Below are 14717 nucleotides of genomic sequence, written 5' to 3'. Positions count from 1 at the left end.
ATCCTCTAGACCATTCCTCAACTCCACTCTTATCAGCAACCCATGCTTTTGCCTTAGCATGCTCATCCTCAGTTGCAAAGGTTACTACCTCGCTGTTCAGCTTGTATAGGCCTGCAATAGTCCTATCTGTCCACACATGAACTGAGCCCCGACTGCAACCACAGGCAAATGCAACATCACAAACTCCACCACCATTTCCTGACCATCCAAGCCGATATAGACCAACTGCCACTTGCTGCTGAACACACCGAAAGCTTGATATTGATCTGAAGGCATTGGTTGTGCTGAGTCTGTAAGTGAGAGCTTGGAATGCATCTGGGGTCATGTGAACAGCCCCTCGAAAGAGCTTGCAGTTGATGACAGCATATTGATCAAGCATGTTGATGAGGGGATCCTTTCATTGCAGCAGTTGAAGGCATTCAACTGTGTATTGAGACTGGCTGATGATGTTGTAAGTCCTGATGAGCGCGAATGAGATAGCATGATTGAACATGTCATCATCAGAATCTTCAAGGTCATCATTAGGGTGCCAAGTGGCATCGACATCCATCAGATCAAGTTGCATCTTGGATTCCACCATCAATGAGTGCATGATGGTGGTCTCAATGTCGTCCAGGAGGTGCTGTTTGTCGGAAGTGCACACCATGGTTGAAGTAGAGGGCCAGAAATAGGAGAGGATGATGTGGTCCGAAAGAGAGTCCAAAGCTACAAACACAACACAGCTGAGTTCTGCACAGCTGGGTTCTGTGCAGCTGATTTCTGCACAACATGCATGCTCGGAACCGGGGCTACACTGATCAGCATCTTGTATGTGGAACAATTCATCACATTGAAGCAATCTACATTTGAGAGATTACTGTCAGGGGTCTCGCGCCTGAAACCCAGGTCGGTCTGTCGAGATACTCGGTGACTATCAAACTGTGCGACAGCTATTGTCTCGGTATCGGTGACTATCAAATTGTGCAGTGACAGCAGGTGGCGTTCGTGGTATATACTATCGTAGGTTTCGGCTGACCTCTGTGGACACTCCATTCAGGGGTAGCTCGGCACGATCAATATCAATGTTATGATGACACCAAGGTCTGGTGTGAGTGTTGATGATGATGAGGTTGATGGTGTTGGTGATGAGATTGGTGATGTCGATGATAATGAGGTTGATGGTGTTGGTGATAAGGTTGGTGGCGTCAACATGAGTGTCCAGTGTGTTGACTTGATGCTTGAAGTGATCCCCGGACCGCAGTGGACTACTGCCTTCGGTTCTATCTTGATCCAGACTGCTAACCTGCTATGGGCACCTTCGGACATCAGGTAGTGGTGATACAACACACACACTACGATGAGGAGCAACCTTTGATGGATTGCTGCTATGCTGACTGAAACTAATATATACTTATGCTGAAGTGATAACTAGTTATGGTGAGTAGAGTGGATGAGGATCCACTCGACCTATTGATGATGAGAAAGCATGGTTATATACCTCTTCTCAGCATCGCCAGCGATGCTGCTCCTGCTCTCTCTCCAGAGAGTACCTTCTTCATCGAGTACTGCTCAGGGGCCTCTCCTGCTTGGCACCCCTGTGCCTCTTGAGCTGTGTCGACTCCTTCGACACTGCTCCTCCTCCTCATGACCTGATGTCAACTCCTTCGACACTGCTCCTCCTCCTCATGACCTGATGTCGACTCCTTCAACACTGCTCCTCCTCCTCATGACCTGGTGTCGACTCCTTCGACACTGCTCCTCCTCCTTTGATCAGTGTCAGTTCCTTTGGCTCTTGTCTCTCGAGCCCCTGAGTGGTAACCATCTGCATGCTCCTTGAGCTTGGTCCTCTTCGTGGCTGTGCCTGCTCCTTGAGCTTGGTCCTCCTCGTGGCTGTGCTTGGCCCTCCTTTGCATGTGAGTCCATAGGAGTCCATGGTCTCCATGGAGACTGCACTATGACCATGCTCTCTACTGATCTCGACTAGATCTTCGATACCTGTGCTCCTTCCATATGAACCTGTGACCCTCCTGCTTCTTGAGCATCCAGGCCCATGACACTACCCCCTCTTAAGAGCCGAGCTCCGTCGAGGCATGCTCTGGTCTGGTCCATGCTGACTCCTCCTCCTCCTCCTCCTCCTCGACAACATCGCCAACATCATCCTTCCTCCTTTTCTCAACATCATCCTCCTTCCTCTTCCTCTCTCTACTCCTCCTGTTCTCTCCCCCTTTCTCTACTTTGTCTACTCACTCGTCCCCCCTCCGACACCTCATACTCCTGGATGAGGTCGGGACAGTTGAGGTTCTCTACTGGTTCCCATGAAGCAGCTTCCTCTGAGTACCCTCTCCACAACACCTTGTACTCTGTAGTCCCATTGTGTGAACGCTTGTCGATGAGTGCTTCGACTTCGAAGTCGAGGTCCTCATCTGGAAGTGATGGTATGGTGGGCTGTTCAGCACGTTGAGGAAGAGAACTTGTTCTTGCTGGCTTGAGCATGGAGACATGGAACACATCATGCACCCTAAGGTTTGCTGGCAATGTGATTCGATAAGCTCGGCGTCCTACCCGTTCCTGAACTGGGTAGGGTCCTGCAAACCGGGTATCTAACTTGGGTGTGGGTCTCCGTGTCTTCCAGTTATGACGGTTGATATAGACCATATCACCCACCTTAAACTCGATGTCCTTGTGCTTCCTGTTATACTGGTTTACTGATCTATGTTGTGCCTCTCTGATCTGCTCCTGGAGGTACTTGCAATGCTCCTTTCCATCCATGAGGTACTCGAAGCGACCTGGATCATTGACTCCTAGTCGTTGAGGGATGTCAGGATGAGCTTTGGGGTTCCATCCATAGCATGCAAAGAATGGTGAGACACCAATGCTGTTGTGGACCGTGTTGTTGTATACAAAGGCCACAGTGTCCAGCAGGTTGGCCCAGTCATTCTGCTCATAGTTGCAGTACATCCTGAGGTATTGCTCTATGACCTGATTGACTCTCTCTGTCTGACCATCAGTTTGAGGATGGTAAGCCATGCTAAGTGAGTGCTTCACACCCATTTGCTCTGCAAATGCCTTCCATGCTCCTGATATGAACTGCCTGCCTCGGTCCGATACCATGTGATCTGGATATCCAAAGAGTCTAACCATGTGTCCATATAGCAATACTGCAGTCTGTTTGGCCATGACTGTCTTATGGGTTGGAGCTAGTATGGCAAACTTGGTTAACCTGTCGACAATGACTAAAATAGAGTCATAGGTCTTGGAGTCATACTTCTTCGATGGTGGTAGTCCTTCAATGAAGTCGAGGGATATGAAGCCCCAGGGCCTGTCTGGTGTTGCTAGTGGCTGTAGCAAACCATATGGACGATGACGAGGAGCTTTGTACCTAGCACATACAGGACAACTTGCTACATAGTCTGCAATCCAAGCTGTCATGTTTGGCCACCAGTAATGTCGTTGAGCTGCCTTGATGGTAGCATCTCTTCCTACGTGTCCAGCAGTGATACCATCATGGCATTGGGTCATCACCATGAATCGCAGATGCTCTACAGAGAGAGACTGTCCATCTACCTCTTTGGCACTCCTCGAGTGTCGGTTGTTGGTCCTCCCTGGCATGATCACTTTGGGGATAACCAACCTTCCTCCACTGTACCATAGGTCGTCCTTGAGTTCAAAGGGCTTCTTCCTATGTATCTCCTGTAGCTCTTGGTCCAAGGGCTGGAAGATCTTGACCAGGTCTTTGAGACCTTTTGATGTTATGGACTCCATCGAGAGCATAGGGGCCACTAGGGTCGAGTCATGGTCTGCTGTCTCCTTGAACACTCGAGGAGGCAGTAGTTGCCTCACATTGTGATCCTGCTCTTCACCAGCTGGTTGCATGTCTGTCCTTCTGGTGAGAGCATCAGGTTCACCACCTTTGTCTCCTGGTCGATACTGCAATATGAAGTCGAAGTCTGCTAGTAGTATGGCCCATCGAGCCTGTCGACCTGTGATGCATCTCTGTGACTTGAAGTACTTGAGGGCTTCATGGTCAGTGAGGATGACCAGTTGGTTCGGTAGTCCAGCTAGCATGTGTCACCACTGAGTAAGGCAGGCAACCACAGCTAGGAGCTCCTTGTCATGGATTTCATAGTTCTTCTCGGCAGAAGACATCTTCCTAGAGTAGAAGGCCACTGGATGCCATCGTCCTTCATGCTCCTGCTTGAGTACTCCTGCTATAGCAAAGTCACTTGCATCAGTCTCCAACCTTGTTGGAAGATGGTAGTTGAAGTGCTGAAGCACTCCTGCTGATGTGAAGGCCTGGATGAGCTTGTGGAAGGCCTGTTGGGCCTCCTCTGGTAGCTCAAACTTCTTGAACCGTTCTATAGGCTTTACCAGTGCTGTCAAAGGCTTGGCTATGTGAGCAAAGTGGGCTATGAACCTTCGATAGAAGTTGGCAAAACCCAGGAACCTCTGGATGTCATGGATTGACTCTGGCTTTGGCCACTCCTTGACAGTGCGCACCTTTTCTGGGTCCATCTCTATGCCTGTCGGCTTGATGATGTACCCCAGGAACTCGACTGTCTTGGTGTGGAACTCACACTTCGACAGCTTAGCAAAGAGCCTGTTGCTCCTTAAGCGAGTGAGGACCTCAGTGACATGCTTCACATGTGCTTCTTCAGTGTCACTGAAGATCAGGAAGTCATCTAGGTATACTACCACATATATCCCAATGATGTCTCGGAAGATGTCATTGATGAATGACTGGAAGTGAGCTGGAGCATTGGCTAGGCCAAAGGGCATCACTAGGTACTCATAGAGTCCCAACTGAGTGCCAAAAGCTGTCTTCCATTCATCTCCTTTAGCAATCCGGATGAGGTTGTATGCTGCTCTAAGGTCTAGCTTGGTATAGATCCTTGCCTTCCTGAGTAAGAACAGCTGCTCCTCGATGAGGGGCAATGGTGCCCTGTTCTTGACAGTGATCTCGTTGAGACCTCTGTAGTCCACACAGAGTCTGAGACCTCCATCCTTCTTTGGTACGAAGAGCACTGGTGATCGTGCCGGGCTCTTCGATGGTCTTATGAACCCCTTCTTGAGGTTCTCATCCAAGTACCTCCTCAACTCAGACATCTCCTTGGGTCCCTTAAGGTATAGGGGCCCTTGAGGTGGCTTACCTCCTTCTATCAACTTGAGGTGGAGATCATGCTTGGTATGATGGGGCAGCTTGTCTGCTTCCACCTCATCAAACACATCTCACAGGTGTTGGTATGGCTTTGGTATGTCTGCAGCTGTCACCACCTTGTCTACCTCCACCTCCATCTCGACTCCTTTGTCTGCGCCTGTAGGTACAAAACCAAAGGCTGGGAGTGATGATGGTGACTCCTCCAACAGCATGAATCCTATGGGTCCATCTTCTAGAGCTGCTCGTAGTATGTGCTCTGCTGAGACAAACTCGTTACCATGAAGGGTTGGTCTCCTCATGGTTAGATCCCCTGCTCTTGCTGCTTCAGGGGGTCTCCTAGGGGGTTGGTCCTGCTCCTGAGTCTTGAACTCCAGCTGGCCTGTATCCCATTGTATGGTGGGTTTGAGCCTCCGTAGCTCAGTGAACCAGGATGAGGTCATAGTCCGCAGTGTCGGCCACTGAAGCTTCGACCACACCCAGATTGTGTGTACCAATAGATACCTGCATGCTCGCAGAACTATTGATGGAGAGTTGGTGCCTGGTGACACCATGGATCGATCTTGTTTTTATGGGTTTTGTGGGTATTTGGTACTTACTAATGAAAGAATCTGAGACTATGGACAAACCAGCACCGGTATCAGCTAGTATCCGAGCAGGATGGTCTTGAACCATTCCAGAGAGCTCCAGTACTGCTTTGCCTCCACTGGTAGAGAAACATACTTGACAATCTTGATATATACAGAGTGATGGCGAGGAGGTTTGTAGAGCAATGCATGCCATCAGTGCATCACCCCACTGACATTTCCCTCATCGTCATCATCATCATGCTCCTCCTCGTGATCAGGGTCCATGGGTTGCTGGTATGAGCTGAGGTCCATGGCCTCAGGGTCACCCATCTCAGTGCTGCCTGTATGGCCATCTCCTGAGTCGGTGGCCTCCTCGAAGGGGTCTGCTGTGGTGACCATAACCTTTGATCCCATGGGTCGAGAGCTAAGAGGGTCTACCCTCCTGCTGGGGCAGTCTCTGGCCCAATGGCCGATACCTTTGCATACATGACAGGTGTTGATACCTGATGGAGCAGGGCTTCCTTGCTTCGAGGTTTGGGTGGGTTGATGAGGAAGGGGTCGGTTGGTTGGTCTGTTTAGGTTTTGTGTAGTTGCTTGTGTAGTTGCTTGTGCTGGTGATCAAGCTGGATAAGGTTGAGTGGGTTGTCAAATGGGGATCGAACTTTGATTTGGCCGAGACCCAGTTCTTAGTGGAGGTGACGTGGCGTTTGGGAGTGAGTGTCTAGCCGAGGACTGCTGTAGTAGCATCCTCTGTCGATTGATCTCCTCAACCTCTCGATACCACTCCCATCTCTTCCCAGGTGGATTCCTCTTGAACTTCTCCTGTATGCTACGAGTGAGGCTACCTCTGAAGAGATCAATCACTAGCTCATTGTCATCTAGGTTGACCTGTCCCTCCAAGTCTCTGAACCGCTCTACATGACGTGTGGCAGCACCAGGAGCATCACTTGTGAGTCTGAGAGCCAACAGCTTGTTGTATGCCTCCATCCTAGCATTGCGTGGGTTGAACTGCTCTGACAGTCGCTCTGTGAAGTAGTGCCAATCATTGAACAACCTTCCTTCTCTAGCTCTATCAATACGGAGCTTGGAGGTCCACCACTCTCTTGCTGTCCCTTCCAGTTGAGCACCCATGTGATTGATCATCCTAGACTGCTCATACACCTGGTTGAACTTAAACCATGCTTCGGCTTCTAGAATGAAGATCTCCATGTCTCGGGGATTGAACTTTGGAAAGGGGGTGGCGATGGGCTTTGACCAGTTAAGCTCTGCCATGATGCTGGTATCCTCCTCGTGGTCCAGGGGGTAAGGGTCCGTCCTAGTCCTGCTGTAGGGGTCCAGCTTAGTCTTGACATATCTTGGCCCAGTAGGTGAAGCATACTTCTCATAGTTGATGTCCTCCTGCTCATCCAGGTTGAATGAGACTGAACGTCTTGGTCGTGGAGCTGGAGTAGGAGTATGTGGGTCTCCTATCATAGACTCATCTCCTCCTCCTGCTTGGTCTTCTGAGTGAGAGAGGTCCATTGTCTCCTCCCTGCTCAGTTGAGCTCGTTGTAATCGTTCCTCTCGATGACCCTGTCTGGTAAGCTCTAGCTGTGCTTCCAATAGAGTGAGTAGTCTATCGAGCTTATTGTTGAGGTCTGGGTCTGTCATGGTGATCGTGAGGAGCTGCTTGAACGATCCACTCTAATGTCAGGGGTCTCGCGCCTGAAACCCAGGTCGGTCTGTCGAGATACTCGGTGACTATCAAACTGTGCGACAGCTATTGTCTCAGTATCGGTGACTATCAAATTATGCAGTTACAGCTGGTGGCGTTCGTGGTATATACTATCGTAGGTTTCGGCTGACCTCTGTGGACACTCCGTTCAGGGGTAGCTCGGCATGATCAATATCAATGTTATGATGACACCAAGGTCTGGTGTGAGTGTTGATGATGATGAGGTTGATGGTGTTGGTGATGAGATTGGTGATGTCGATGATAATGAGGTTGATGGTGTTGGTGATAAGGTTGGTGGCGTCAACACAAGTGTCCAGTGTGTTGACTTGATGCTTGAAGTGATCCCCAGACCACAGTGGACTACTGCCTTCGGTTCTATCTTGATCTGGACTGCTAACCTGCTATGGGCGCCTTCGGACGTCAGGTAGTGGTGATACAACACACACACTACAATGAGGAGCAACCTTTGATGGATTGCTGCTATGCTGACTGAAACTAATATATACTTATGCTGAAGTGATAACTAGTTATGGTGAGTAGAGTGGATGAGGATCCACTCGACCTATTGATGATGAGAAAGCATGGTTATATACCTCTTCTCAGCATCGCCAGCGATGCTGCTCCTGCTCTCTCTCCAGAGAGTACCTTCTTCATCGAGTACTGCTCAGGGGCCTCTCCTGCTTGGCACCCCTGTGCCTCTTGAGCTGTGTCGACTCCTTCGACACTGCTCCTCCTCCTCATGACCTGATGTCAACTCCTTCGACACTGCTCCTCCTCCTCATGACCTGATGTCGACTCCTTCAACACTGCTCCTCCTCCTCATGACCTGGTGTCGACTCCTTCGACACTGCTCCTCCTCCTTTGATCAGTGTCAGTTCCTTTGGCTCTTGTCTCTCGAGCCCCTGAGTGGTAACCATCTGCATGCTCCTTGAGCTTGGTCCTCTTCGTGGCTGTGCCTGCTCCTTGAGCTTGGTCCTCCTCATGGCTGTGCTTGGCCCTCCTTTGCATGTGAGTCCATAGGAGTCCATGGTCTCCATGGAGACTGCACTATGACCATGCTCTCTACTGATCTCAACTAGATCTTCGATACCTGTGCTCCTTCCATATGAACCCGTGACCCTCCTGCTTCTTGAGCATCCAGGCCCATGACAATTACATGGAAGACTGGGTATGGGGTATGCTAGTCATACATATTGAGAGCTAGCTTTACAGAGAGCAATGGTACAACAAGTCGGAAACACAGGAACAGAACTTGGAGAACTCAAAAGGAACACCATTCTTGCCAAATGGTCTACTCACAAGCTGAATCGCTATTGTCCTGCTGATCCATGGCAAGAACCAGTGGGTCAAGATCAAGATTGCTTTGACTACTTCCAGCAATGTTGCCAAAGGGTAGATTAGGGTTCATCATCTGCACCATCTCCATGAGCCAACCATGCTCTTCAGTTTGCATGCACTCTTGTCTCTCACTTTCTTCCCTGGCAAATTGAATGCACATTTCCTCCCTCTTCATGCATTCCTCCTCAACCTTGATTCGTGCCTGAAGCATGTCTTGGGTGCAGGCCTGCACAATTTCTGACAGCTCTTCTCACTTGCTCTTGGAAGTGAAGGGTCGAGACTTCTTGGGTGTTGTACCTGTGGCTGGAGAATGGTAAACAGAGTCACCATCACCATTGTCCACTTCATCAGCCTCAAAAGTGGTGCTGGATGAGCGCTGGTGGGTTGGAGTGTCTATAGGGGTAATGGTGAAGGGGGTGGGGCCAATCGAAGATGGGTTGGATGAGGAAGAGAAGGGCGAGTGGGATGAAGATGAAGCAGCAGCTGGGGTGGCTGCAACCAAAGAAGAAAAAGATGAGATAACTCTTGCTCCAATGGGATCATTTTGCAACTCCTCAAGAATGGATTCCATGCCAGGAATGTTGCATTGCTGAGGGTAGTGAGCATCGCTGGCATCATTCATGTTCACATCAGCATCAACCGAGTTATTCTGAGAGGAGGCAGGGGTGGCATCATATGGGTGGCCAGTGAGAAGAACAACTGGACCAGTCTGTGCACAGTTGGTCATCATCTTGTGCCAGTGCTCAAACCAAGGGCAGCTTTGAGCAATTGATTTGCATGTGGCATAGTCCTGCAAGTTGATAAAGAAGCATAGACAGAGATATAAAGTATAAGAATGTTGGCACACTTAACATGAATCAACTAAGTTGTACTTACCAAGCTGTTGTGATCCATGTCTTGAAGAAGTACTCCAGCACCAGTCTGCTGCGAGATGGTCTTCTTGATGTTGTTGTATTGTTCAGTGAGCCAGTGAATCTTAGTCTTTACTCGACCAGCACCACCAACAGTAGACTCGTCTGGGAACAGCTCCTGCCATATCTGCCTGCAGATAACATCTTTGTTTGTCTTCAGACCCTTTTCCTGTTCCACAGTCAAACGTCCTGGCAATAGAACACATTGGTAATGATCATTATTGTAGATGATATCAACGAGGTTATTTATGTTGCTAGGCAACCAATTGAAGTAGGCAATATGATCTGTTTTGTTGAACCTGCTGCCACGAGTACTGGCTTGATGTCTGCAAGTTGCAGAGATTCAAGTTGGCCGGGTAGAGGTTTGGCGAGGCAAAGAACCAGCAGATGTGGTGGCATTGGAACCAGAAGGAGTGGAGGAGGACAAAGGGGAAGCAGGAGAGGTTGCTGGCTGAGTCGACTCAGCCCCAGCCAAGGTGCTGGAAGTTGCAGAAGGGTGGTGCTGACGAGAGCAATCAAGGTTGGACTGAGCTGACATTATTGTGTTGTGCTGTGAAGCAGTTGAAGACTGCTCTGATGCTGGAGCCAATCCAGAGGCTCGCTGCAAAGCTGTGAATAGTGTAATGTTGTTGATATGGTTGTGAGGGGATGGCATGTCCATGTCCTGGCACTGACAGGGAGGAAATGCTACTGGAGATGGTGATAGAAGTGAAGCAAGGACAGACATAACTCAAAGCATGAGAAAGTGTAGACAGTGCAGAAAGTGGAGGTCAAGGGTTGTGCACAGAATTGTGTTAGAATCACGTGATATCAGCACATGACAAAAACTCCTGCTGAAAACTCAAATATTCAGAAACCTGGGCTCACGGCAAAAATAAGTAGGGGTTTTCAAAACTTCCGAGCTTTTCTTTCCTGGCAGAGCTTACTTAAGCAGCAAGCTTTCAAAATCCAAAAAAACCATGAAAACTCGGAGTTTTGAAAACTCAGAGAAAACTGAAACCCCCTAGTCTCAAAATTACACTTGCTCAGCGAGACAGAGAAAGAGGGATATAGACTGACACGCACACACACACACGTGCTGGCTGGAAACTGTGTGTGGTGTGTGTGTGTGTGTGTGTGCGTGTGTGTGTGTGTGTCTCTCTCTCTCTCTCGTCCGAGTGTGACTTTTTCTTCTTCTTCTTCTAATCTTCCAGATTTGCCAAGTGACACGCAGACCTTCTCATCGCATTCTCAACTCAACTCGATTCACTTGATACCTCACCTCCATCCTACTTCACCTCACCTCGCCTCACCTTCAGCGCTTTGTCTTTCCATCCTTTCTCCAGCTCAGCTTCGTCATAACGGGTTCATCCACGGTCTCTTTCGCTGTTCGATCCTGTCGTACCACACTCGCTTCAGGCTTTTGGGAGAACACTTCGAACTCTCGTCGGATCGATTGTCGACTTGCTCACCCGTTGCGATCTTCATTCGCCGGACTCGTCCGCCGCTGACAACGCAGTCACTGCAGCCTCACCCCCCTCCTGACCATCAGCTAGACCTGCCACGGCACTAGGATCACGCATCAGCACCACCTTCCCTTTTCCTCTTCGCACACTACTTGCGTCCGACCTTGACCAGGTCGTAGCAGCTGAGAGATCGAAAGACGAATCGAAGCTCGATTGCTCGTCTTCTTTGAGGCCTTCACACCTGCCAAGTCGCAGGTCATTTGGCACTCCCGGCCAACTCGTGTCACTTAGCACGCTCACATATCGACAGAGCTGCACACACACTCTCTAGGTCGATTTGAGCTTCTTTTTTTTTCTTCTTTTTTTCTTTCTCTCTCTCTCTCTCTCTCTCTCTCTCTCTCACAGCCGATATACCTATCGGCAGCTGAGCATTGGCATCTCTATACATTTCCTCAGCCATGTCATCAAATTGGCAGCCCTCCCAAGAGGGGCTCACCGAGCTCGTCCAGCTCTTTCGAGACTCGCAGAGCCCTCAGATGGATGTGCAAGAGAGAATCGCTCAGGTACGTCTTGCCCAATCCCCGCTGCTTTCATCATTGCGACATTGCACGCCTTTGTCATGGTCTTTTCATACTAACCACCTTCTCCTACTTCTGTTCCAATTCCAATGTCCTCGCTGCTTCCTTCCAACAGCGCCTTGATACCGTCGGCCAGATCCCAGATTACGCAAATTATTGTGTCTTCACCTTGACATCTCTCACGACCGAAGACCTTGCGACCCGTTCCGTCGCAGGTCTCATCCTCAAGAACCACATTCTCTTCCACAATGACCTCATCTCGCCCGAATCCTTCGAATATGTCAAGCAGGCCATCATCCCCGCTCTCAGCTTGCCCGAAGACATGCTCCGTCGCACAGCTACCCAAGTCGTCTCCATGCTCATGACCATCCTCACCCCACAAGGTTGGCCAGAAGGTCTCTCCAAGCTCGGCGAACTCATGGCTTCTCAAAACATCGACGAAGCAGAAGGTGCCTTTAGCTCGTTAGCCAAGATCTGCGAAGATATCCCACGCGAGCTCGAACTCTGCGAACTCAACGGTGTCAAGCCTATCGACATTCTCATCCCCAAATTCATTCAGGCTACTCAGCACAACGATCCACGCCTCCGAATGCACGCGCTCAACTGTCTCAACCAATTCGTCCAGATCGGTTCGGCCGCGTTGCAAAACCACATCGATACTTTCCTGGCTGCTCTCTTCAAGCGTGCCAGTGACGAAAGCGCCAATGTCCGCAGATACGTCTGTCAGGCTTTGGTGCTCATCCTAGGTGTTCGACCAGATAAGCTCATTCCAGAGATGGACAACCTCGTCGAATACATGCTCTACTCAACCCAGGACAAGGACGACGATGTCTCGTTGGAAGCATGCGAGTTCTGGCTTCAGTTTGCCGAAGAACCTTCGCTCAAAGACAAGCTTCGTCCTTATCTTTCCAAAGTCGCACCCGTCTTGCTCAAAGGAATGGTCTACAACGAGCTCGACCTGCTCATGCTTGGTGGTGATGAGGATGATGCCGCTGTGCCAGATCGTGCGGAAGATATCAAGCCAAGACATTACGGTGGTGGTACACATAGAAATGAGCATCTTGACGATGCTGCTGCCAATGGAGGCGCATCCGGTACGGGCAAGTCGCGAGCTGCGATTGAGGCACAGGATGATGACGAGGATGACTACGACGAGGATGAAGACGATGAAGAAGACGACGATGGTATTTCCGATTGGAACTTGCGCAAGTGTTCAGCAGCAGCTCTCGATGTGATGGCAGTCAACTTTGGCGACGAGCTTCTGGAGATCCTCTTGCCTTACTTGAAAGAGAGGCTGTTCAGCCAAGATTGGTTGCAGCGTGAATGCGGTATCCTTGCTCTCGGTGCCATCGCCGAGGGATGCATTGCTGGCATTCAGCCTCACTTGCCAACTTTGGTGCCCTTCTTGATCAATAGTCTGAAGGACTCGAAACCTCTCGTTCGTTCCATCACCTGCTGGACACTTGGTCGCTATTCGAGTTGGTGTGTTGCAGCCGAGACTCCTGAACATCAGCAGCAGTTTTTCGTTCCCGCCATGGAAGGTTTGCTCAACATGGTACTCGATAACAACAAACGTGTTCAGGAAGCCGGTTGTAGTGCCTTTGCGACGCTCGAAGAAGAAGCAGGTCGAAATCTGGAACCTTTCCTGGAACCAGTACTCAAGACTCTCGTATTTGCCTTTGACAAATACCAGCAAAAGAACCTACTTATACTCTACGACGCCTTGGGAACTCTTGCCGACTCGGTTGGCTCTGCATTGAATCGTCCAGAATACGTCGAAATCGTCATGCCACCATTGATCGCCAAATGGCAAGGGTTGCACGATACAGACCCGGATCTGATCCCTTTACTCGAATGCATGTCATCCGTGACCATTGCAGTTGGACCTGGATTCCTCCCCTACTCTCCCCCCGTTTTCCAACGTTGCGTTGGTATTGTGCATGACAATCTGGCCGCAGCGGAAGCAGAATCCCAAAAACCAGCAATGGAACAAGACATACCCGATCGAACCTTTATCATTGTCGCTCTCGACCTTCTTAGTGGTTTGACACAAGGTCTCAACACAGCAGTGAGAGATCTTGTTGCTGGCTCCCAACCATCGCTCTTACCTCTATTGGGACATTGCATCACCAACGTCGAAGCACCCGTCCGGCAATCTGCATACGCACTGTTGGGTGATTTGGCAATTTCCTGCTTCGACCTACTCAAACCATTCCTACCGCAACTCATGCCGGAGTTGATAAGACAAATCGAACCGGAACCGAAGATCGAGAACGTCTCGGTATGCAACAATGCTGCTTGGGCTGCCGGGGAGATTGCATTGCAGTATGGATCCTCGGATCCTGAACTGGCACAGTGGGTTGAGGAGCTTGTTAAGCGTCTTGTGCCCGTGCTTTTGTCGACGAAATCGGTCAAGTCGCTTTCCGAGAATGCCGCGGTGACGATTGGGCGTTTAGGCTTGGTCCAGCCGGGATTGGTAGCACCGCATTTGCATGTGTTTATTGAGTCTTGGTGTCAAGCTCTATGGGACATTAAAGATAACGATGAGAAGGATTCCGCCTTCAGGGGCTTGTGCGAGATGATTCAGGTCAACCCAAACGGTGCTGCCAAGGGATTTGTTTATTTCTGTAACGCGGTGGTACGATGGAGCACTCCAAGTGCAGAGTTGAACGAGATGTTTGGCAAGATCTTGACCGGTTTCAGGGAGATGAGTGGAGATGAGTGGGAGGTTCAGAAACAACAGTTTCCTCCCGTCATTGTCCAGAGGTTGGCTGATCGGTATGGGTTGTAAGACTCCCGCCAAGTTGATTTTGTCGGCATAAGCGCTTGCGTTGGTAGCATTTCCTTTGGTGACAGTGCAGTTGCAAACAACAGGCAATATGTTTCTCAACAAAGCTTTGTCATTCTTGGTCTGTGTATGAGATCGGATCTGATGGCGTGAGATCATGTACTGTAGTCATACATCTGATAAGATTTGACCAAGCCATGCGGGTGGCACTGGATTCCAAGGCTCAGACTGAAATCGGTATCA

General features: G+C 49.9%; 3 protein-coding genes across 3 annotated transcripts; 1 reads left to right on the top strand and 2 right to left on the bottom strand.

Moving 5' to 3' along the window:
• Positions 1 to 2045: 2045 nt before the first annotated feature.
• Positions 2046 to 5433, bottom strand: UHO2_04504 (uncharacterized protein; the record flags this gene model as incomplete). The annotated part of the gene is made up of 5 exons (XM_041558496.1): positions 2046 to 2150; positions 2227 to 3298; positions 3611 to 3906; positions 4072 to 5190; positions 5248 to 5433. The coding sequence occupies 5 exons, from the start codon at positions 5431 to 5433 to the stop codon at positions 2046 to 2048; spliced, it is 2778 nt and encodes a 925-aa protein (XP_041414430.1).
• Positions 5434 to 9002: 3569 nt separating this feature from the next.
• UHO2_04503 (uncharacterized protein) lies at positions 9003 to 9646 on the bottom strand (the record flags this gene model as incomplete). The annotated part of the gene is made up of 2 exons (XM_041558495.1): positions 9003 to 9542; positions 9629 to 9646. 2 exons carry the CDS (start codon positions 9644 to 9646, stop codon positions 9003 to 9005), a joined length of 558 nt encoding a protein of 185 aa, XP_041414429.1.
• A 1920-nt stretch (positions 9647 to 11566) lies between these two features.
• On the top strand, positions 11567 to 14477 carry UHO2_04502 (uncharacterized protein; the record flags this gene model as incomplete). The annotated part of the gene is made up of 2 exons (XM_041558494.1): positions 11567 to 11671; positions 11802 to 14477. The coding sequence occupies 2 exons, from the start codon at positions 11567 to 11569 to the stop codon at positions 14475 to 14477; spliced, it is 2781 nt and encodes a 926-aa protein (XP_041414428.1).
• Between the last annotated feature and the right edge of the window lie 240 nt (positions 14478 to 14717).

The sequence above is a fragment of the Ustilago hordei genome (assembly GCF_900519145.1).
Source record: "Ustilago hordei strain Uho2 genome assembly, contig: UHO2_contig_09, whole genome shotgun sequence".
In the NCBI taxonomy this organism is placed as follows: Eukaryota; Fungi; Basidiomycota; class Ustilaginomycetes; order Ustilaginales; family Ustilaginaceae; genus Ustilago; species Ustilago hordei.
Note: the sequence above shows the minus strand (reverse complement) of the source record. Positions and strands in the feature narration are given on the sequence as shown.